Consider the following 23,180-nt stretch of genomic DNA (forward strand, 5'->3'; position numbering starts at 1 on the left):
CAGATGAGAACACTGATGCCTAGAGATGCCCAGAGCTAGTGTTTATAGCAAAAATTCTCACTTCCAAATGAACTACACAACCTATGGTCACCGTTAGGAGTCATGGATGGGATTATACATCACTGTCTAACACCTTCATTTTACAGATAGGGAAACTGACCCAGACAGAGAAAGTTATCTGCCCACATTAATTTGGAACTCCTAAATGCTAATCCAGGTTTCTTTCCTCTATACAAAGTAGCCTTCCCTTAACTAACCACCTGATACTAAGCCAAATCTTATTCACTTCTAAATTCCTATTACATAGCACATTGCCTAGCTCATAGATAAATGAATGCACAAATGAATCTCTTAAAAGACACTATAGGCCAGGCACAGTGGCTCACGCCTGTAATCCCAGCACTTTGGGAGGCCGAGGTGGGCGGATCACCTGAGGCTGGGAGTTCGAGACCAGCCTGACCAACATGGAGAAACCCCATCTCTACTAAAAATACAAACATTAGCCGGGCGTGGTGGTGGTCACCTGTAGTCTCAGCTACTTGGGAGGCTGAGGCAGGAGAATCGCTTGAACCCAGGAGGCAGAGGTTGTGGTGAGCCGAGATCACGCCACTGCACTCCAGCCTAGGCAACAAGAGCAAAACTCCATCTCAAAAAAAAAAAAAAAAAAGATACTATAAAATGCTCACTTTGCAATTAATGATTTAAAACCAGAAATCTTACAGTTGATAAGCAATTTGGCAAAAATGTGAAATAAGATTTTTTTCTTTAGGTAACTGCCTTTTGGGAATAAGTAAATACACCACTTATTATATTATACAGGCTTTAAAGTCAGACTGACTTGTTCCCCAATTTTGTCTTAGTCTCTTACTAGATATGTGATCTTGCATACACAGCTCAATTGTTCTATGTCTCAAGTTTCTTCATCTGTAAAATGACGTTAACAACACAACCTATCTCATGGGACCAGCATAGAGATTATGTGAAATCACACATGTATCTTGGCGCATAGCAGCCGCTCAGAAACTATTAATTTTCTCTTTTTGTATAATGGTCTACCCAATAAATGCTGAAAACCAGCAGTTAAATATTTTCCTGTTGCTAATGGTAAACTAAAAATGTGACCATTAGGAAAGATAGTGAAAGCCAAAGAACCTTCAGGAAGAAATCATCTTGGGGATTGATGTCAAAAATATCTAGCACATCCAAATGTCAGTAAAACTCCTCCCCTGCTTAAAGTAAAAGCATGCTAAGATTTAGCTATGGGATTTACAAAAAAAAACTTTGCTTGACCCAACCGTTAGGGTTTAAAACAGAGTCTCTGAAATAAATGTTCTTATCCTCTGGCTTTCTTTTAAAACTACTAATAAGCTAGTAGCATAATGTGCTATTCATGTGAGCATAAGTTACACCTTTTTTTTTTTTTTTTTTTGAGATGGAGTCTCGCCCTGTCCCCCAGGTTGGAGCGCAGTGGCTCACTGCAAGCTCCGCCTCCTGGTTTCACGCCATTCTCCTACCTCAGCCTCCCCAGTAGCTGGGACTACAGGCGCCTGCCACCACGCCCAGCTAATTTTTTGTACTTTTAGTACAGGTGGGGTTTCACTGTGTTAGTCACGATGGTCTTGATCTCCTGACCTCGTGATCCGCCCACCTTGGCCTCCCAAAGTGCTGGAATTACAGGCGTGAGCCACCGCACCGGCCTAAGTTATACCTTTAAAAGAGCAAAAGTTCATGGAAACAAGGAAATGATAAATCACTCTGGAAAGCAAATGTGCTTAGATCATTCTGGCTCCTCTACCCCTGAGACAAAGTGATCATGTTTGTGGCTACAGGAATTGTTTTCCATAGATCTCATACAAATTTACGACCTCAAGGGGGTTCTCAATTTTAAATGTTTTCCATTATAACACTCAGTGTTGATGTGTTAAAAATCAGAAAAGAGGTTTCTTATTTTAAAACAACAAGAACAACAACAAAACAGCTATACTTACCTGGAAACAGATTTTCAGAGTCTTCCTGGATAATTCTAGATAGTTAAAGAAATAACTTGACCAAGATCAGCACCCTCACTCTTACCCTAGGGTTTGGATTCTATAAAGATTCAGGGTAATTAGCATATGTGATCTGATTGAAGACACATTCCTTGAGCTTAACACAAATGAGGGGAAGAAAACCTCCATGACATTAAAACCACTTTGCAGTAGTTATAGAAAATATGAAAACAGTATCACCAGCATTTAAAAGGACAGCTATTGAAAACTGATTTTCTTTTTTTTTTTTTTTTGAGACGGAGTCTCGCTCTGTCGCCCAGGCTGGAGTGCAGTGGCATGATCCTGGCTCACTGCAAGCTCCACCTCCTGGGTTCACGCCATTCTCCTGCCTCAGCCTCCCGAGTAGCTGGGACTACAGTCACCCACCACTACACCCAGCTAATTTTTTTGTATTTTTAGTAGAGATGGGGTTTCACCATGTTAGCCAGGATGGTCTGGATCTCCTGACCTCATGATCAGACCGCCTCAGCCTTCCAAAGTGCTGGGATTACAGGTGTGAGCTACCGCGCCTGGCTGAAAACTGGTTTTCTTAGTCTCTAATCTAACCTGCTAATCTACCTTGTGACTAGAGGTCGCACATCATGTATATGATTAATCATATTGCACTCCACTTTAGCTTAATATTAGAAAGGACCAACCCTCCATTTCCATTAATTATCATAACTACAATTTATTGAATACTAAGTCCCTTTAGGTGCTGCTTACAAAGGCTAAATTAATATTAAACTAAGTGTATTCATGGCCTTATCAGAAAACACAGGCACACCAGAACAGCCAGAACATTAAAGAAGCTCATGATGAATGATTATAAGATAAAGTAGTTGGCTTGTAATTTTTTCATGTTTCCTCTTTTAACTCCCATTTTCTCTACCTCTCAGCATTTCCCCAAAATAAGACCAAAGGAAAACATTTGGGTGACATACAAAAAGACACTATTTATTTTACTCAAGCTTTCCTATAGAAGTTAAACAGAAACAATCCCTGGTTGAAGACTACCAAAAATGTTAACATTGTTTCACATATCCCTTCAGTGCCCAGATGAAGGAAAAAACTTAACTGAATGAAAGAATAAGAATTACCATTCTGACAGTGGGTTTGCTTAGGTATGTTAGGAAAAAATCCACATAGGTTAGATCTAAAATAGTAAATGAGCCTACTAGTTTCCCACAGGGGATGGGAAATCCACTGATACAGAGGCCTCCAAGAGCTCCCAAGGCCTAGGGATCACTTTTTAGTGACTGTAAAACCACCACAAGTATTCCCATAACTTCCTTTTCCCTCAGCTATTTTACTGCTAAAAGAGGAGGATGGGAACAAAAGATCACCTCCCCACCCCAGACTGCATGACTGTTAGCATCAATGTTCGTTGGGAATTTCACAGCATCCTCTTATCTAAATAGGATAACAGTAAAAATGGCTAGGGGAGGCATGGGTTTTGTTTCCCAGAATTACAAAATACCTGGAAAGGAATTAATCTCATTCCTATACAGGAAAACCAAATATTCTTTCTAGAGAACAGCAGAACAAAGTAGAGCATCTACGATGGCTGTCTCCCAGCCTCAATCTGACTTCAAGAATAAAAGCACAAGGAGGAAACAACTTTACATCTGCCATTGTCATGAAGCCCAGCTTCCTCAGAGAAGCCAGGGCACCATGCTTCTCCATGGCCATGGAAGCAGGTTGCCACTTGTACCCAAACCTGTAGAGTGAGGGTTTCTTATCTCCCCTCCCCTAGAAGCAGGAATTCCAAGTAGCATCATTGTATTAATATGATTGGTAAATGTTTGAACAACTTGTGAAATAAAGTTCTCAAGTTCCTACCAGTAATATAAGTCTGTGTGTGAGGAGAGAAATAGGGTGGGGGAAATGCCTCTCATTTCCCATACTTCTTTAAATTTGGGGGAAGTAAGAGTAGAGGGGACATATACGGGTATGTTGTGGGAATAAGTGAGAATGGAACCCAACATATGCCCCAAAAAGCATAAACAGAGCCTTGGCTGGCTGGCTACCAATGTAAGACACAAAAGCTATTTAATTAATCATTTATGGCAGAGAAAAGAGGAATCCTGGACCCATCTTGCAAAGAAAGAGAAATAGGTTCAACTATTCTTCTTTTCTCAAGCGAATAGCAATGTTCTAAGTGAAGATACTACCTCATCTCTGTTTAGAAAATGCACAAATATCAATGCTGAAAACCCTCACATGGAAGTTACAAAATACGCAAGAATTAGTCATTGTTTCTCGGACTACTCATACTTAACCTGAGATGCTAATTATCCTCTGCTCCTCTGGGTCTCCTGAGCAGATTTACATCCTAATTTCCAAAGAAAATCAAAAGACTTCAAGGAAGGGAAGAGGGGAGAATGCAAAAGGGGAATCAGTGTGGGAGTTGTGGAGTTCAAAGGTCTGAAAAATGACTGGTGGAGATTAAAAAAAAAAGTGGCAAGAACTGAGGAGTCCCAAATAGACTGTAAACTCCTGAAAGGGGTCTGTGCTTCACACCCGGGGGCCTAGCACAAGCCAAAGACACAGTAAATGCTACTTGAGTAGCAGAGGTGAAGAAAATACATTGTTAGAGACTTCATGGTTGAAACTCTAATACCCAAGGAGTCATTCTACCTCCACTGCCTTTGAAAGGCTTTGAAAGGTCTTGTCAAAGAAGCTGCCTCTGGTTTTTCTGTAGTTGTCATCATCATGGCCAACACTGATTTCTGGGGCTTTCAAAGCAGAGGAAAATGCTGTCGAAGGGAATGATGACTCCAGACTATTAAGAGGGTTTTTTGGTTTTGTTTGTTTGTTTTTGAGACAGAGTCTTGCTCTGTTACCCAGGCTGGAGTGCAGTGGTGTGATCTCCGCTCACTGCAACCTCCACCTCCCAGGTTCAAGCAGTTCACCTGCCTCAGCCTCCCGAGTAGCTGGGATTACAGGCGCATGCCACCTGGTTAAAATTTGTACTTTTAGTAGAGAGGAGGTTTCATCATTTTGGTCAGACTGGTCTCGGACTCCTGATCTCAAGTGATCCACTCGCCTCAGCCTCCCAAAGTGCTGGGATCACAGGCGTGAGCCACCGCACCCAGCCCAGACTGTTAAAAGAGTTTTAATAGCCACAAACATGGTTCAATGGGATCCAAAATAATAGATATCAGATTTTATCAATTTTGTTTGCTACATGTTCTTTGTGACTCAAGTTTGACTTTAGCATTTGCACCCCAAATGAGTTCCCCTACAAATAAAATTTGTTCATGTTGACACAAAGAACACAAAGCAAGTATAGATCCCTCAGGAAGTTGTCACGACTCTTGATTAACTCTACTGCTATTGTCACTTTTTGCTTTGTCCCCTAGTTTGAAGCCTGCTGACTTTTATAATTCAATGAGAATGACTCCGCACTCTTCTCCAAAGCGCCCATTATTTTTAGTTTTTCGGTGCGCGACTCAACATAAAGACCTGTGGCTCTTATGAGCTGCCTGTTTTTAAATGGTGCAGTAGTTTCAGTTTCCATTTAATAAGTCCCCAGATAACAAGTGGAGAATGGGAATAATCTTCACAAGGTCACATTGAAGGTAAAAATAAATTATCTCCATCACTGAGAGGCTTTCTTCAGGTTTTCTATCAGCACTACAGAGTCGGTTTCCTCCTTGGTTTGCTTCTCATAGATGTCGTACTTCTTCCAGTGCTAGAAGGGAGGAAAAAACACATACAAAATGACATTCTAAACAGTGTTCTTTCCCTGAGTACTTAGTGCCAATGCTTATTTTTAGGTTTGTGTGCATGGAACCGTAAGTGTATGATTTCCTGTTTTTTTCTTTTTTGACCTAAGAATCTTTATCTATCTGGATGATTACTGAAACAACAATCAGGAATTAACATTAAATGGAGGTGGGAATCATGGGATAGTTACATGATGTACAATGACTATCTCCAGAAATAAACAATTTGGACATTTCCAACATTGGAAATAAAATCCATTAAGAAGAATAAAAGGATGTCATGCCCTTCTTACTCCAACTGTTTCACTGAGACCTTTATTACCTTTATTTTCTTAATGCCATTGCTCCAGAGACATAATAGGTTCAAAAAGTCAAGTAGCATTGAGATGAATGGCAAAACATAAGATGTTCCAAAAGTCTTACTGCAACTGAAATTGTTGAAAGACCCTATATTAAGAGCTTCATCTAACATCATTTGCTAGAACAGGAAATTACACATAAAGCACACTTATCTTGAACCCAATTCAAACATGTCTCTATGGTAAAAGCCAATATCCTGGTCCTTGCCTTTTTTTACTTTTACTTGTAAATCAGAGGAAAGGGTGAAACATGAGCTCGGTCCTCTCATCTGTAAAATAAAGTTGTTAGACTAAACCAGGGGTTAGCCAACTATGGTCCACAGGTCAAATGTGGCTGAATGCTTGTATTTGTTTCTGTATTGCCTTTGCTTGAATTCATGTTATAATGGCAGAGTTGTGACACAGACTGAATGGCCTGCAAAAACAAAATCATTTACTATCTGGCCCTTTACAGAAAAAAGTCTGCCAAACCCTGCATTAGATTATGTCTAAGCTCGTTTCTGCACAGATGTTCTTAGGAAAAGAAATGGAAAGAAGAAAAACAGAAACAACAGCTGCCTCAGGTTGTGCAATTGAAGATGGACTGTGCAAGTTAAGAGATGAGGGGATAAGTTGGGAAACGCTGCTGAAAATATGCAAATTATTCTAAATAAATTACATAACCCTGACACACCTACTGAAATGGCTAAAATTAAAAATACCGACAATTCCAAGTGCTCATAAGAACGCAGAGAAACTGGATCTCTATGTATTGTTGGTGAAAATAAGACAGTGCAGTCATTATGGAAAACAGTCCGACACTGGTTATAAAATAACACATACACTTACCGCATGACCCAGAAATCCCACTCCCAGGTATTTACCCAAGAGAAATGAAAGCATGTCACACAAAGACTTCTACATGAATGTTTATAGCATTTTCACTAATAATAGATAAAAACTAGATACAACTCTGATGTCCTTGAACAAGTGAATGGTTAAACTATGTTACAACCATATTATAGAATACTGCTCAGCAATAAAAGGAAATGAACTACTGACACACACCACAATGTGGATGTCTCTTAAACGCATTATGCTGAGTAAAAGAAGCCAAACTCAAAAAGCTATGTACTGTGTGATTTCATTTATAGGACATCTTGCAAGACTTTAGGGACAGAAAACTGATCAGTGTTTGCAAGGGTCTACGATTAACAGAGGGGGTTGACTGCAAAGGACCACAAGAGAACTTTTAGGAGACGATGGAAATATTCTATATTTTTATTGGAGCAGTGATTACAAAATTGCATATATTTGCTAACATTCTTCTAACTGAACACTCAAAAAAGAGTAACTTTTACTGTAAATTACATGTCAAACTTGATTTTAAAACATGTGAAATGTACAGATTTCTAATAAAACAATCTGAAAAAAATTATATAACCTTGAAAAAATGGCTTATTTAATAAATGACACTAAGACAACTGGGTAATATAAGCATTTGAAAACAATGCTAAACCGTACCTCATAGCCTACATGAATAAATCCCTGATGGATTAAAGATCTCAATGTAAAAAAACAAAATCAAATAAGTACTAGAAAAATATGTAGAGGAACAACTATATAAATCTAAGGTGGAAAGGGCTCTTTACACCTAAAACTACAGGAAGATTTGACTGCATAAAAAAGGAAAACCCTTTTGTACATCATTAATTACCCTAAATACAATACAAAGGAAAACATGGATAAGAAGCCAAAGGGTTAATATCTAATATGTAAAGAACTTTACAAACCACCAAAAGATGAATACAACAAGGAAAAATGGACATGGAACAAGAATTTCACAAAAGAATTAATTCAAGCCAATGAACTTGGGAAAAAGTACAAAACCTGACTGTAAAATTAAGACGCTCTTTTCTCATTTATTAACTTGGCAAGAATTTTAAAATTAGACAACATCATATTGGCAAAAGTATGGTCAACAACCAGTCAAACATACTGCTGGTAGGTACATGAACTGGCACAACTTAGTTGTAATCTATGCTTCTTATGAAAAAATTTAAGTTTGTGCATTTTTTTTTTTTTTTTTTTTGAGGCGGAGTCTCGCTCTGTCGCCCGGACTGGAGTGCAGTGGCCGGATCTCAGCTCACTGCAACCTCTGCCTCCCAGGTTTACGCCATTCTCCTGCCTCAGCCTCCCGAGTAGCTGGGACTACAGGCGCCCGCCACCTCGCCCGGCTAGTTTTTGTATTTTTAGTAGAGACGGGGTTTCACTGTGTTAGCCAGGATGGTCTCGATCTCCTGACCTCGTGATCCGCCCATCTCGGCCTCCCAAAGTGCTGGGATTACAGGCTTGAGCCACCGTGCCCGGCCAAGTTTGTGCATTTTAATGTCCCAGTTTCCTTAACACAAAGGAATCATACTCTCCATATGTAACCTGGGTGTTTCACCTAACAGTGTATGTTATATATTTTTATTCATCAGTAAAATTATCTACCTCATTTTAACCTCTACGTAATATTTCATTGCATGAATGCACCGTAACTCATTTAGCCAGTTTCCTTAATGGGAATTTAATCTGTACAACCTTTCTGGATGACAATTTGTCAATACAGGTAGAGCATCCCTTATCCAAAATGCTTGGGACCAGAAGTGTTTCAGCTTTTGGAATATTTGCACTATATACTTACTGGCTGAGCATCACTAATGCAAAAATCTGAAATTCAAAATGTTGCAATGAACATTTCCTTTAAATGTCACATTAGAAAGTTTCAGATTTGGGAGCATTTTGGATTTTAGATTTTCAGATTAGGAATACTCAGCCTGTATCAAAGAGTTTAAAATATATATGCCCTCTCCCTTGATCACGCAATTTGGCTTGTAACAATTTATCCTAAGACAGTAATAAAATATTGATACATATAGTTATACTTAGCTGTGAAATGATGCCTATATAATGAAATTTAGGATTCATCCAAATGCCAATTGGAATTTTTTTAAGTACATTATAATATGTGCACACAATGGAATATTATTTAGCCACTAAAAACTATATTATAGGGGACCAGGGTTGACTAATGTTTCCTGAAAATGGCTAGATAAGAAGTATTTTCGGCTTCGGGGACCATATAGTCTCTGTGCCTATAACGCGACTCTGCTGTTGAAGCATGAAAGCAGCCACAGACAATATATAAATGAATGGGCCTGGCCAACGAAACTGTATGACATTGAAATCTTAATTTCATGTGCAATGAAATAGTATCTTAGATTTTTTTCCCAACTATTTAATAGCACAAAAACCATTCTTAGGTTAAAGACTGTACAAAAACAAGTGGCAAGCAGGATTTGCCCCTTGGTCTATAGTTTGCAGAAAAATTCTGCAAAGAAGATGGTGGTAGCGGCATCGTTTTTGAATCTTCCCAAATATCACCATAAAAAAACACAAGTGAGAAATATAAATAGGAAAGTAAATCCAAAATCTACCAACATAAGATGAAATCTACAACAAAACAAGATGAAAATGATTCCCCCATGAACCTCAAAGTAAGAGTGAGCGTGGATAAATCAGAGATAGCTACAGGATCAAAATGGTATCAGCTGTGGAAGAGTATATAAACGGACTCAACATGGCATCCTATAGATATGAGAACTGTAAAACAACTCAACTCAAACTTCAGCAAGCAAATTTATGAGCAACTAATAAAGGGAAGGGTTTGCATCTTTTCAAACAGTGATTGAGTGCAAGGAGTTCATTGTCTAGACTGAAAGCAGCCTGGGCCTCCAGAAACTCTCAAAACTAATCCTTAATCCCTTCCAGGGCAAAGCTGCACTCTGAGGAGAAACTGGTGAGACTGGATTACAAATTGGCCAGGACAGGGACAAGAGAGACATAAAAGAAAGCCTAGATTAAAGCAGAAAAGGTAGACAGAAAGGGCCAGGAGATTTCAGAATGTAATTCACTAGAGGATGGAGCTCTATAGCCATAAAATTAGGGGAAAAAAAAAACAACTTGTCTCAATCAAGCCTCCTTCTAAAAGTTCAGGAAACTGATTTCACACAAAAATGAACAACAGAAACCAGGCGTGGTTGTTCATGCCTATAATCCCAGCACTTTGGGAGGCCAAGGCAGGAGGACTGCTTGAGCCCAGGAGTTTGAGACCAGCCTGGGCAATACACATGTGAAACCCCACCTCTACCAAAAAAAATACAATTTTTTTTTTTTTTTTTTTTTGAGACAGAGTCTCACACTGTTGCTTGGGCTGGAGTGCAGTGGCATGATCTTGGCTCACTGCAACCTCTGACTCCAGGTTCAAGCGATTCTCCTTGCCTCAGCCTCCCAAGTAGCTGGGATTACAGGCGTCTGCTACTAAGCCTGGCTAATTTTTTTGTACTTTTAGTAGAGATGGGATTTTGCTATGTTGGCCAAGCTGGTCTTGAACTCCTGACCTTGTGATCCATCTGCCTCAGCCTCCCAAAGTGACAATTTTTTAAAAAATAAAAAATGTTTAAAATTGAAGAATAAAACAAAAATGAGTCACCGAATAATATTTTTACAGAATTAAAACATAACAGAATGTATATCCACAAAACAGATGAAAACTATAACCTAATATTTCAAAACTAGCTGAGGTATATTAAAAAAGTTACATGATATGAAAAAAAGTAAACAATGTAGAAGAATATATTAAAAGTCAATATAAACAACTCAGAAATGGGATGATAAAACTCACAGGAGAATTAAAAGTAAAAGAAGGCCAGGTGCAGTGGCTCATGCTTGTAATCCCAGCACTTTGGGAGATCGAGGTGGATCACTTGAGGTCAGGAGTTCGAGACCAGCCTGGCCAACATAGTGAAATCCCATCTCTAATAAAAATGCAAAATTAGCCAGGCGTGGTGGCACGTGTCTGTAATCCCAGCTACTTGGGAGGCTGAGGCAGAAGAATCACTTGAATCTGAGAGGTGGAGTTAGGAGTGAGTCAAGATCGCACCACTGCACTCCAGCCTGGGCGATGGAGTGAGACTCCATCTCAAAAAATAAAATAAAAGTAAAAGAAAATAATCATTTCAAAATTGAAGACTAAGCTAGAAGAAACACAGGGCAAATAAACACAACATATCATCAGATAAGACCTTAAAGAAACAGATAAAAAGTAGGATTTTTTAACAAAAACGAAATGAAGGTGGATGAAAATTATTCAAGAGGATGTGAAAGGACTGAACGGGCTGGATGCAGTGGCTCACACCTATAATCCCTCAACTCTGGAAGGCCCAGGTGGGGGAATAACTTGAATCCAGTAGTTCAAGACCAGACTGGGCAATATAGCAAGATCGTGTCTCTAAAAAATATTTAAAAATTAGCCGGGCATGGTGGCACACGCCTGTCCCAGCTATTCAGGAGGCTGAGTTGGGAGGATCACTTGAGCCCAGAAGTTGGAGACTGCAATGAGCCATCATGGTGCCACCATACTCCAGCCCAGGCAACAGAGCAACACCCTGTGCCAAAACAAAAAGAAGATGTGAAAGGTCAAAGAAAACACGGGAACAGAATAACTAAAATCTATAAGTGAAGAAACTTTTACTAAAATTTTAAAAACCAGATCTAAAATTACATACTGAGAAAGCACACTATATACCGCAGAAAATCACAACACCAACACATATTCTGGTAAAATTATTGGACTTCGAAGAAAAAAATCCTTTGACAACCAGACAAAAAGACCAAGTGTTTTAATACAGGAGGAAAATTATATTGCCTGCTGACTCTGACAAAAACATACTATGCCAGAAGAAAATGGATGACACATTTAAGATACGCAAGGCAGGACGTATGAGCCATGGATTTTATATCTTGCCAAAATGACTTTCAATGATAAATGTTGCCAATTACATCAATTGGTAAATAATTCAGGAAATGCTAGTCCCATGAATCCTTCTTGAGAAAACTTTCGAGCTTCAAACAACCCAAATGACTGGAGCAATGTTGACATAAAAAATGGCAGTGAGCATCAAGTGTATCTCCACACACTGAAGTAAGACTAAATGAGGGACATATGAGGACACCCACAATGGAGATGCTCAACAACTTCAAAAATGGAGAGCAAATGGGGAGAGCATATGAAAAATAGCTTTTCAATCATCATTTAAAATTATTTTATAATATATCAAAAGTTCAGAAATTCTTTTAATTCTCATTTGTTATATTCAAATACAATTCAAGATGACAGTGTTATTAAGACACATAGTAAAGGTTCCGTAAGTATGACCTATTATATTGTGGTTGCTATTACTCCATTTATTACTAAAGATATTTCAGTTTCCCTATGTTGTTCACATACCATTAAAGATAGTTTTATCTGGGTGACAGGATTAAGAGTGATTTTGTTTTTCTCTCTTGATTATCTCTAGTTCTAATTTGTCTATACTAAATGTATATTGCTCTCTCTCTCTCTCTCTCTCTATATATATATATATATTTTTTTTTTTTTGAGATGGAGTCTCATTCTTGTTGCCCAGGCTGGAGTGCAGTGGCTCAATCTTGGCTCATTGCAACCTCTGCTCCCGGGCTCAAGCGATTCTCCTGCCTCAGCCTCCCAAGTAGCTGGGACTACAGGCATGCATCACCATGCCCGGCTAATTTTGTATTTTAAGTAGACGAGGTTTCGCCACGTTGGCCAGGTTGGTCTCGAACTCCTGACCTCAGGTGATTCGCTTGCCTCAGCCTCCCAAGTGATCAGAAAAAAAAAAAAAAAAGTTAAAAAAATGCATGAAAGTATAGTGGTGAAGTATATATATATATATTAGACCCAACACGTAGCTGTGCTGAACAAGAAAAAAGCAATTTGTTTTAACGAGGTGAACACTACAACAGAAGGGGCTTTTCAGAATACACTAATCTTTCTGATTGCCTTTTTTCATCCCCAAAATTGGAATTACTCTCATTTCCACCCTTTATCAACACAGTGGCCTTTTCCTGAGTACTGCTTCTACAAATATGTCCATGTAAGGTAAAATAAATAAATGCAATGGCTCTTTCCTGTTATTCAATTATGTGAATTATACACCTGTCTAATTTTAAAACCACTTGAACCACTTGTAGGAAAAAATAAATAAATCCACACAATTACCAGTCCAAAATTCAATCCTTACTGCCAATTTTAAAAACAAAGTAATCAACAACAGAGTAATGGCCAAAGATGAAAAACATCATAGATGAAGAAAATCAGTGATTAGGGGACTTACACAACTGGTTTTTAGTTGGTAATTATCTGAGCCCAGAAAAATAGCATGTTATATAGGCTTTTACATTTTAAAGGCATAAATTTGGTAGTACAACGAAACATCAAGTCTCAATTTAAGATTACTTTCAAGATTTGGAAAAGATATTTTCCAGAATGGATTGTCTATAGAAGTGAAGACAGCTTCATGTACCTTAGCCCCATGCAAAAACACTGGCCTTGGTATACACGTCTACCTATTTCATGCCCCAGTCCTCTTTAGATTAACATTCAAAACAGAAAATTATACAAAATGAATTGTAGATCTCCACACCTTAAAATCATTGCAACTTGAATAAGTTGAGGCTCGGCATGGTAGCTCATGCCTGTAATCCCAGAACTTTGGGAGGCCAAGGAAGGCAGATCATTTGAGCCCAGGAGTTTCAGACTAGCCTGGGAGACATGGCAAAACCCCATCTCTACAAAAAACAAACAAACAAACAAACAAAAAATAGCTGGCCATGGTCTGCACGCCTGTAGTCCCAGCTACTTGGGAGGCTGAGGTGGGAAGATCACTTCAGCTCAGGAGGTGAGACTGCAGTGAACCATGATCGCACCACTGCACTCCAGCCTGGGCAACACAGTGAGGTCCTGTCTTCAAAAAAAAAAACAAAAAAACAAGTTGAATGTGGTATGGAGAGGAACAACTTGGTACTATCTGAGGTGTCTATTAATCTAACTCCTCACCTTAAAAATTGATAAATAAAGGGAAATAATTAAATATGCATCTTGCCTTTTTAGTAGGAACTGAATTTCAGAACAACTAAAGAGCTCAGTTGATGACTGAAAGCAGCACTTTATAGATAAGTGCCAGCTAATTAGTGTAGAAATGGGCCAGGCATGGTGACTCATGCCTGTAGTCCCAGCACTTTGGGAGGCTGAGGCAGGAGGATCGCTTGAGCCTAGAAATTCGAGACCAGCTTGGGCAACATAGTGAGACCTCGTCTCTACAAAAGAAATTTAAAAATTAGCTGAGTGTGGTGGCACGTGACTATAGTCCCAGCTATTCAGGGGGCTGAGGCAGGAAAAGTGCTTGAGCTCAGGAGGTTGAGGCTACAGTGAGCAGAGGTTGCATCACTGCCCTCCAGCCTCAGTGACAGAGCAAGATCCTGTCTCAAAACAAACAAACAAACAAAAGTAAATGTAGAAATGATAGAAAGAGAAAAACTGTAATATTCAACCCAACCCTAAGGAAATTACTGATTCAAGCAAGGATATCAACTGATGTAAAAAGCATTAGCTGAAGACTTGACAAGGTGCTAGCATAACACTACACAGATTATCTGTGTTGAAGCAACAGGGGAAATAAGTGCAGATGGCAGGAGGGGACATGCTGTTATCACCTTAAATATAGTGGTCAATCTCAAACACTGTGTTAGTGGTCAGTGGTGAGACGATTGGATAGTATCTGTCTCCTGACAATTTGGGCAGTTGGAAATACTTGAATACAGACTGAGTATTAGATGAAATTAAGGAATTAATAATTTTTAAAGTACAGTAATGCTATTTTGACTATGTAGGAAAGCATTCTTAGTTTTTAAAGATAAACACTGAGACTGGGCATGGTGGCTCACGCCTGTAATCCCAACACTTTGGGAGGCCAAGGCGGGCAGATTACCTGAGGTCAGGAGTTTGAGACCAGCCTGGCCAACATGGCAAAACCCCATTTCTACTAAAAATACAAAAATTAGCCAGGCATGGTGGCACCACCTGTAGTCCCAGCTACTCGGGAGGCTGAGGCAGGAGAATCACTTGAACCTGGGAGGCGAAGTTTGCAGTGAGCTGAGATCCTGCCACTGCACTCCAGCCTGGGTGATAGAATGAGACTCCATCTCCAAAAAGAAAAAAAGAAGATACACACTAAAGTAAAAAAATAACAATCAGCAGTATTTGGATGTTATCCCCATGTTTTAAAAAGCTCCTTTCTGATCAGGAATATAAAAATGGCACAATGCTGAAAATAAGAATTGGTTTCCAAGAAGCAGGGGGAGAATAGTTTTTTTTTTTTTTAATGGATAAAAGAAATGCAGATAGAGAGGAGAAGCAATTCCCTCTGCAACTCCCCTTACCTCCCCTCAATATGGCCAACAGCCCAATTAGTCATAAGGAAAAGGCAAATAGCAAAGCAACAGAAAGAAATGCTGTTGGCCAAAATGTTACTACAGTAATGAACAAAACATCATCAAAACACGGGTAACTTTAAGGAAAACTATACTGAAGATTTAATTTATTTATGGCCATAACTAAAAAGTTGGTCTATAAGAACAACTATTAATGGTGCAGTATGGAAGAAAAGAGTGTTTAAAAAAGAACAAAGATTATTTATTTGGATTGGAAGTTGGTAACTTTGGGCTACATGGGTTCTAGTCCAGGTTTTGCAGTTGCCTCTCTATGTGACTGATAGAGTTTGGATATATGTCCCTGCCAAATTTCATACTGAATTGTAATCCCCAATGTTGGAAGTGTGGCCTGGTGGGAAGTGTTTGGGTGATAGGGATGGATCCCTCATGGCTTAGTGCTGTCATCACAGCAGTGAGTTCTCATGAGAGCTGTTTGTTTAAAAGTGTATGGCACCTCCCATCCCCTCCTGTTCCCACTCTCACCACGTGAGATGCCTGCTCCCCTTTCACTTTCCACCATGACTGTAAGCTTCTGAGGTACTCACCAGAAGCAGATGCTGGCACCACAGTTCCTTTGAACCATGAGCTAATTAAACCTCTTTCATTTATAAATTACCCAGTTTCAGGTATGTCTTTATAGCAATACAAGATTGGCTTAAAACAGTGACAGTCCTTAAGAAACTTCTCTGTGGCTCCTAATGTCCCCATCTCGGGAGATGAGTGAGAATCTCGAGTTTTGAACATTTATAATTAAAGGGAAATAGTTAAACATGTCAACATCCACCTCATTAGATGACCTCTAGGGCTATGTTCATTCAATAATTCAATGATGCTAGAAGTAAAAGAATATGCAGCATATGCCATTTGGTTAAAAGCAGACATAAAAATTTGTTCTCTTACCTTTCCCCATCTCTGGAATTTTTATTATACTTTTAGTTTTAAAGAACTGATTTTGTTTAATGGTCTGCAATGGACAAAACAAAAATACCTTGTGCTTTTAATGGCCCATATTGTCAGTATACCTGCGTCACCAAATTACAGAATTATCTGACTCATCGGGACAGAAACAACATATTATCCTCTAGACAGCAAATTGAAAAAAGCAATTTTCCCATCTCTGAGAAAGATAATTGATCTGATTTTGCTGTCAATGTCACCATCATCCACTCTATTACTCAGACTTGAAAACTTGAAATTATTTTTTACTCTCCCTACCTCTCATCACCCACACAGACTCACCAAATCATAATGAGTTGATTTCCTTTAATAATGTCTCTTACGTCAATCTCCTCTGCTACCACCTAAGTTCAAGTTCCTATTATCTCTCGGACCTGGATGACTACAACATTTTCTTTTTCCCTTAATGACTTGTACAGGGTTTCTTTGGTTTCTTTTATTATAAAAGTAGTACATGCTCACTATAGGCAATCCGGAAATTTTAGAAAGGTAGAGAGAGAATAATATCAGTTACCCACAGTCCCTTTGCCTAGAAATGATCATTCATTCAGACCCATTTCCTTCTCCTCATTCTATGTATATATTAAAGCATTTTTAATAAAAATTATGATTGTAATATACATGTTTATAGTCTGTTTCTTACTCCTGTATCTTGAGTATTTTGTTATAACATTAAATGCTTTGAAAACCTAATTTTAATTTTTTTAAACTAATTCTCGATTGTTATGTTTCACTGGTTTCTAATTTTTCATGTTAAAAGCAAATGCTGCATTGACCACTCTTGTGCCACTGTTGGATTATTTCCTCAAATTGGTTCCTAACAGTATAATCATAGGCTCAAAGATTCCTGTTACATTTTACCAGTTTGCCCTCCAGAAAGGATATCTTCATTTTACAGGCCCACCAGCAGTGCATGAAAAGTGCCATTAATATATACAAGACATGCCAATATCTTCCCATTTAAAGCTATTCATAATATAACCCCAAATCTTTTTCTCAGAAATCCCCTATCCCAATCCTCTGCTTCTGTCATACAGACGTCTTAGAAGATGGTGAGGTTCTTCAGGACAAGCATTCTATCTTACAAGAGGCAACGCAGCCTAGTAGAAAGACCAAGAGAAGTCTAGCATAAGACAGCCCTGGGTCAAATTCTACCTTACCACCAACTGGCTGTGTGACTGCAACTAAATTGTTTAACCTCATTGGGGCTCCATTTCCTCATCTGTAAAATAATACCAACAGCATCTTCTCCATAGGGTGGTTATGAAGATTCAATAAGGTAATATAGGCAAAGCACTTAATACATAGTCTGACACATAGCAGACTTTCAATAGCTGGTTAAAGTTGTTAGAGTACAATTCCCAACCTCCAGCATCTATCACAGCTGGTGAAATGATGTAAGACACAGGGGTAAATATCTTTATCAGTGATTTTCAAAGTGTGATCAACAGACTCTCTTAGCAGGACATGGATCATCTGTGGGCTTCTGTTAAATATGCAGAGTCCTAGAACTCATCCCTGACCTGCCAAATCAGGTCAGGTCAGGGGATTGGAAGTAGGGTGCAGAAATCTGTATTTCTTATAAGTACTCCAGTTGATTGTGACTCAACTGAAGTTGGAGAACCATAGGTATCATACTCGCTCCAGATACGGCATACAATATCCTTATCAGGTACCTAACTTCTGGATCTACATGCCCTGACTCCAGGGTCTGGCAGAGTTATCTACTGCCTGTGAAGATGACCTGGTGAAAAAGTGATCCAAATGAATCCTCCTCTGATAGCATATCTGCCTCTCTGCCTTCCTTCCCTAACCAAATATCATCACTACCATTGAGAATCACCCATTATTACAATAATTATTTGGGAATTAAAGATAAAAATAAATTATCATCAATAGTAATACTAATCACTAACACTTATTAAGCACTTACAATGTACCAGGTAGGCTAAGCAGTTTCCATTTAATCACCTGTTGGTATTAAATTAATTTAATCCACATAACAACATTATGAGGCAGGTGCTATTGTTACCTCCGTTTTACTAATGAAAAAATTGAGTCACAGAGAAGCTAAGAAAATTATCCAAGGTCAAAAAGATGGTAATGACACAGCAGGGATATGAATCCAGACAATCTGACTCCAGAAATCAAGCTATTATCTACTATGCAGTACTACTTCCCTAAATTAACTGCCCTATGCTTGTTATTATTCCTTTAAGATACACATAATGATAATAATATTTATTTCACTAGTGTTTTTAGTATTTCAGTAGGGTGGATGATAAAGTTGAAATCTAACTTTAGTTGGATTTATCACAGAAGCCTCAAACCCTTTTGTTCCCATAATGTCTTAAGTTTTCTAGCCACAAATTCTAGCATGAGAGTCTGCAGGAAACCAACTATAACAGTTGGGGTAGGGCTGCTCCATTTCTATGTCTCTTGTCTCCTTTCCAAGAAACAACATGAACACAATGCATTTCAATTGCTTACCCTATGTTTATATATCCCCACATCAAGTTTTTTTAAATTATCCAAGAGTCAGAAGGCCTGCTCATTAGGCTAGCTTTATAAAGGAGGCCTTCCCTCCTGCATGTTTTGATAAAATATGTCCCCTAACCAGAGAGAGAATGGAGTCCAGTCATATAAGATGAGCAAAGTATTCTGAAGACTTCTTCACTGGTATGCTTGGCCTCAGATACTATATTTTAAATCAGCTCTTCTTCAAGTTTTTAAAAATAAATGTACTTTAGAAGAACCAATTTCAAAATGAAATTCTGATACATGCTACAACATGAATGAACCTTAAAAACATTATGGTAAATGAAATAAGCCGGACACAAAAGGACAAATATTGTATGATTTCACATATAGGAGGTACCCAGAATATTCAATTCATAGAGACAAAAAGTAGAATAGAGGCTTACCAGGGGTGGGAGGAATGAGGGGATGGGGAATTATTGTTTAACAGGCACAGTTTCTATTTGGGATGACGAAAAAGTTCTGGAAAGAGATAATGGTGATGGTTGCACAACTTATAAATGCATTTAATGACACTAAACTGTATACTCTTTTATTTTTTATTTATTTTATTTTTTTAAGAGATTCTCGCTCTGTCACTCAGGCTGGGATGCAGTGGCATGATCATGGCTCACTGCAACCTTGAACTCCTGGACTCAAGGGATCCTCCCACCTCAATCTCCTAAGTAGCTGGGACTACAGGTGCATGCTGCTGCACCCGCTAATTTTTATATATTTTGTAGAAATGGGATCTTGCAAAAAAATATAGAAATTAGCTGGGTGCAGTGGCATGCTGTCCAGGCTGGTCTCAAACTGCTGGGCTCAAGTGATCCTCCTGCCTCAGCCTCCCAAAGTGTTGGGATTACAGCGTGAGCCGCCATACCCAGCCTGTATACTTAAAAATGCTTAAAATAATAAATTTATGTTATGGATACTTTACCATATTTTTAAAAATCCCATAGCTTCCAAGAAAAAAAAAAAAAAAACGATTTTAAGCCCCATGAAATGTTCTTACCAGAGTATCATCATTCTGGTCTCCAAACATTTCTTTAAAAATCTTGCCAGGATCAGGAATTGGAGGGAATATAATGATCTTGAGCCTTTAAGAAAACAGAGACATTTTGATTCAAACCTTCCAGTCCATAGGAGTGTCCCACATAAATACCACCATATTAAAAGAAGGCATAGACCAAAGACATGGTACACAAGTCATCTTTATTGACAAGGCAGTTGTGAAGAAATTTCTAAAATAGGGTACACAAAAATCAATGTTCTAAGGTCATTAAGTTCCACTCTTGCCCATAGGTGGAGCACAGGGGCCATCAGAATAAGTGAATTACTTATACCCTATCATCTAAATAATAATGCTGCTCTACTTTTATAGACCAGATGGGCACTTGCTGTATATAATTTTGAAAAAAAAATAATCTTCTGAGAACAGGATACATTCCTGTTTCTTTTTTCTTCCGACTTCTCTCCATTTTCCAATCTTATAGCGCCCTTAATGGGCTTGCCTCCATCTCCCAGTAAGTGTCCATGGATGTGCCCCCAGGATTCAGTCTTTTGTCTTCTTGGCTATTTCATTCACTTTATGAGCACTCCCTTCAGTCTTTGGGCTTAAATCCATTCACATGCCGAGGATTCCCAAAATTAGATTTCCAGCTCAGGCCCCTCCCTTCACTCCAGATTCATGCACACAATCGCTTATTTAACATCTTTATTTGGATATCTAACAAGCATCTGAAACTTAACATGTGCAAAACTGAAGTCCTTATCTTTCCTCAAACCCAGCTTTCCTCACAGTCTTCTCTGTCTCAGTAAATGGCACCAGCATTCACTCAGTTGCTCAAGCCAAAAATCTAAGAGGTATCTCTGAATCCTCAATTACCCTCATACCTCCACAGACAGGCAGCTATCAGCAAGTCTTATCAATTCTACTCTCAAAATATATACTATTTCTGACCACTTCTTGCTATCTCCATTGCTAACCCCCTTGTATAGGTCATCCTCATCTTTCTGCCAAAACACTGCAATTCCTCCGAACTACTCCATCTGCCTCCACTTTTGCCCAAGTCAGTTCTTCACTCAGCAACTACAATGATCTTTATGACAGTAATTCAGATCATGTGCCAACTCTGCTCAAAACTCTCCAGTGCTCCTCATCATGCTTAGAATAAAATCCCAGTTCCTTGCTATGGCCTGCGTGATCTGGTTGGCCAACCTCTGTCCTCACTCGCTGCTACTCTCTACCTTGCACTCTCCACTCCAGCCAAGCAAACCAAGTGCATTTCAGCCTGGGGACTTGGCATTTGCTGTTCCCGTGGCCTGGAGTGCTCTTTCCTTGAATATCTGAATGACTCACTCCTTTATATTATTGGGAGTCTCTCCTTAAATGTCACTTTCTCAGAGAGAAGTCCTCTGGCCATCCTACGTAAAATGCACCTCCTAGCCGTACCCCACTACTGTCAATTATACTTCTTTGTGAAATCATAGTATTTATTATTTATTTTGTGTGTCTGTGTATATGTGCGTGTGTGTATCTTTCCCTCTAGAATGTAAATGGGGACTTTGTCCTGTTTACTGCTGTAACTTTAGCACTTAGAACACTGCCTGGTTCACAAATAGGCGCGCTCTCTCTCTCTCTCTCTCTCTCTCTCTCTCTCTCTCTCTCTCTCTCTCTCTCTCTATATATATTATATATATATATATGGAATCAATGTTGAAATAATGATAAAATATTGGTTCTGGATCTAGCTTAATAACCTTATTCCAACCTTAGTTATTTACTGCAAGAGCAAATAACAGTCCTATAATGAGATAGAGAAAATAATACATTCTCAAGGAATGGATACCATACATTCATGACAACTTGATAAAGTTTTCTTTCCCACAATATTAAGTAGTAGCCTGCTTTGTATTAATACTAGACAGTCATTTTATTAGTAATGGTCTCCATTTCTAAAACTTCATTCCAAAAACTACTGACTAACTTGAGAGATTAGGTATTTGAAAGAGTATTAAGTGAACATAGGACCTATTCAACAATCCTAAACACATGCAAAGGGAGCCGTGCTTGAGCAGGGAGCCCTGGAAAACTAATCCAACACATTTTTCATTAGGAAGTGGGCATAGTGGCCAGGTGTAGCGGCTCATGCCTGTAATACCAGCACTTTGGGAGGCTGAGGAGGGTGGATCACTTGAGGTCAGAAATTTGAGACCAGTCTGGCCAACATAGTGAAACCCTGTCTACTAAAAACACAAAAAATTAGCTGGGCATGATGGTGGACACCTCTAATCCCAGCTACTCGGGAGGCTGAGGCAGCAGAAATGCTTGAACCCAGGAGGTGGAGGCTGCAGTGAGCCAAGATCACACACCACTGCACTTCACTCCAGCCTGGGCAACAGAGACTCCATCTCAGGGAAAAAAAAAAAAAAAGAAAGAAAGAAAGAAAAGAAAGAAGAGAAAAGAAAAGAAAAGAAAAAAGAAAGTGGGCACAGTAATACTTCCTTGTCACGTCATGCTCCCAAAAGCCACTTACAGGCAACATGCTTCTAATACACTGGGCAGACATAAAACACAAGCACTAAGAGTAATAACCATAGCAAACAGGCTATCAGAAACTGCAAAACCTGCCTGGGCAGCTACCTTACCTTTTTAGGTAAAGCAGAAGTACTATGATTGCACCTGCGACGATGACTGGAACAATGAGTAACATGATTATGTAGAGTGTGGAATTGCGCTTCTTACCTGAAGAATGAAAAGCAAACAGAAGAAAGACTTGAGAAATAAAACCCTTTTAGTAATAAATCAAGCAGCAATTCCATTAGCTAGTAAGATCACAAATATTTCTGCTCCCTCCCCCAACCTATTTTCCCAAACTCTTAAATTATCTTATCTTCTGTTAAATTAATAGTTTTTTTTAAAAAAAAAAAAGTCCTCCTCTGGTGCCTGAACTTCCCTGGGTGAACAAATACCTAGAAGATTACCTGAAATCAGGGTATTTTTAAAAAGACAAATATAAGCTTTATTCTCTTTCAAAAACTCAGAGACTAGGGCCTGGAACCATATTGATTAATTTAATCTGAATCAGAATCCCTTAAAATTGATAGTCTCATTTAAACTTTCGTTTGTTTTGTTTTTTTTTGAGACAGAGTCTCTCACTCTGTCATCCAGGCTAGAGTGCAAGAGCACGATCTCAGCTCACTGCAACCTCTGC

General features: G+C 38.9%; 1 protein-coding gene across 2 annotated transcripts in view; it reads right to left on the reverse strand.

The window, feature by feature from the left end:
• Positions 1 to 2,957: 2,957 nt before the first annotated feature.
• IL13RA1 (interleukin 13 receptor subunit alpha 1) overlaps positions 2,958 to 23,180 on the reverse strand; it is a 66,132-nt gene continuing 45,909 nt past the window's right edge. The window contains exons 9-12 of one of the 2 annotated variants that reach the window (XM_033201970.1): positions 22,615 to 22,711; positions 19,979 to 20,063; positions 16,035 to 16,070; positions 2,958 to 5,724 (exon numbers count right to left, since the gene is read on the reverse strand). In XM_033201970.1, coding sequence (XP_033057861.1) covers positions 5,632 to 5,724; positions 16,035 to 16,070; positions 19,979 to 20,063; positions 22,615 to 22,711 — 311 coding nt within the window. In that variant the 3' untranslated portion in view covers positions 2,958 to 5,631. The remainder of the gene's footprint in view (positions 5,725 to 16,034; positions 16,071 to 19,978; positions 20,064 to 22,614; positions 22,712 to 23,180) is intronic. The other variant, XM_033201971.1, reaches the window with a different exon arrangement.

This window comes from Trachypithecus francoisi, unplaced genomic scaffold (genome assembly GCF_009764315.1).
Source record: "Trachypithecus francoisi isolate TF-2019V2 unplaced genomic scaffold, Tfra_2.0 Lachesis_group6, whole genome shotgun sequence".
NCBI lineage: Eukaryota > Metazoa > Chordata > Mammalia > Primates > Cercopithecidae > Trachypithecus > Trachypithecus francoisi.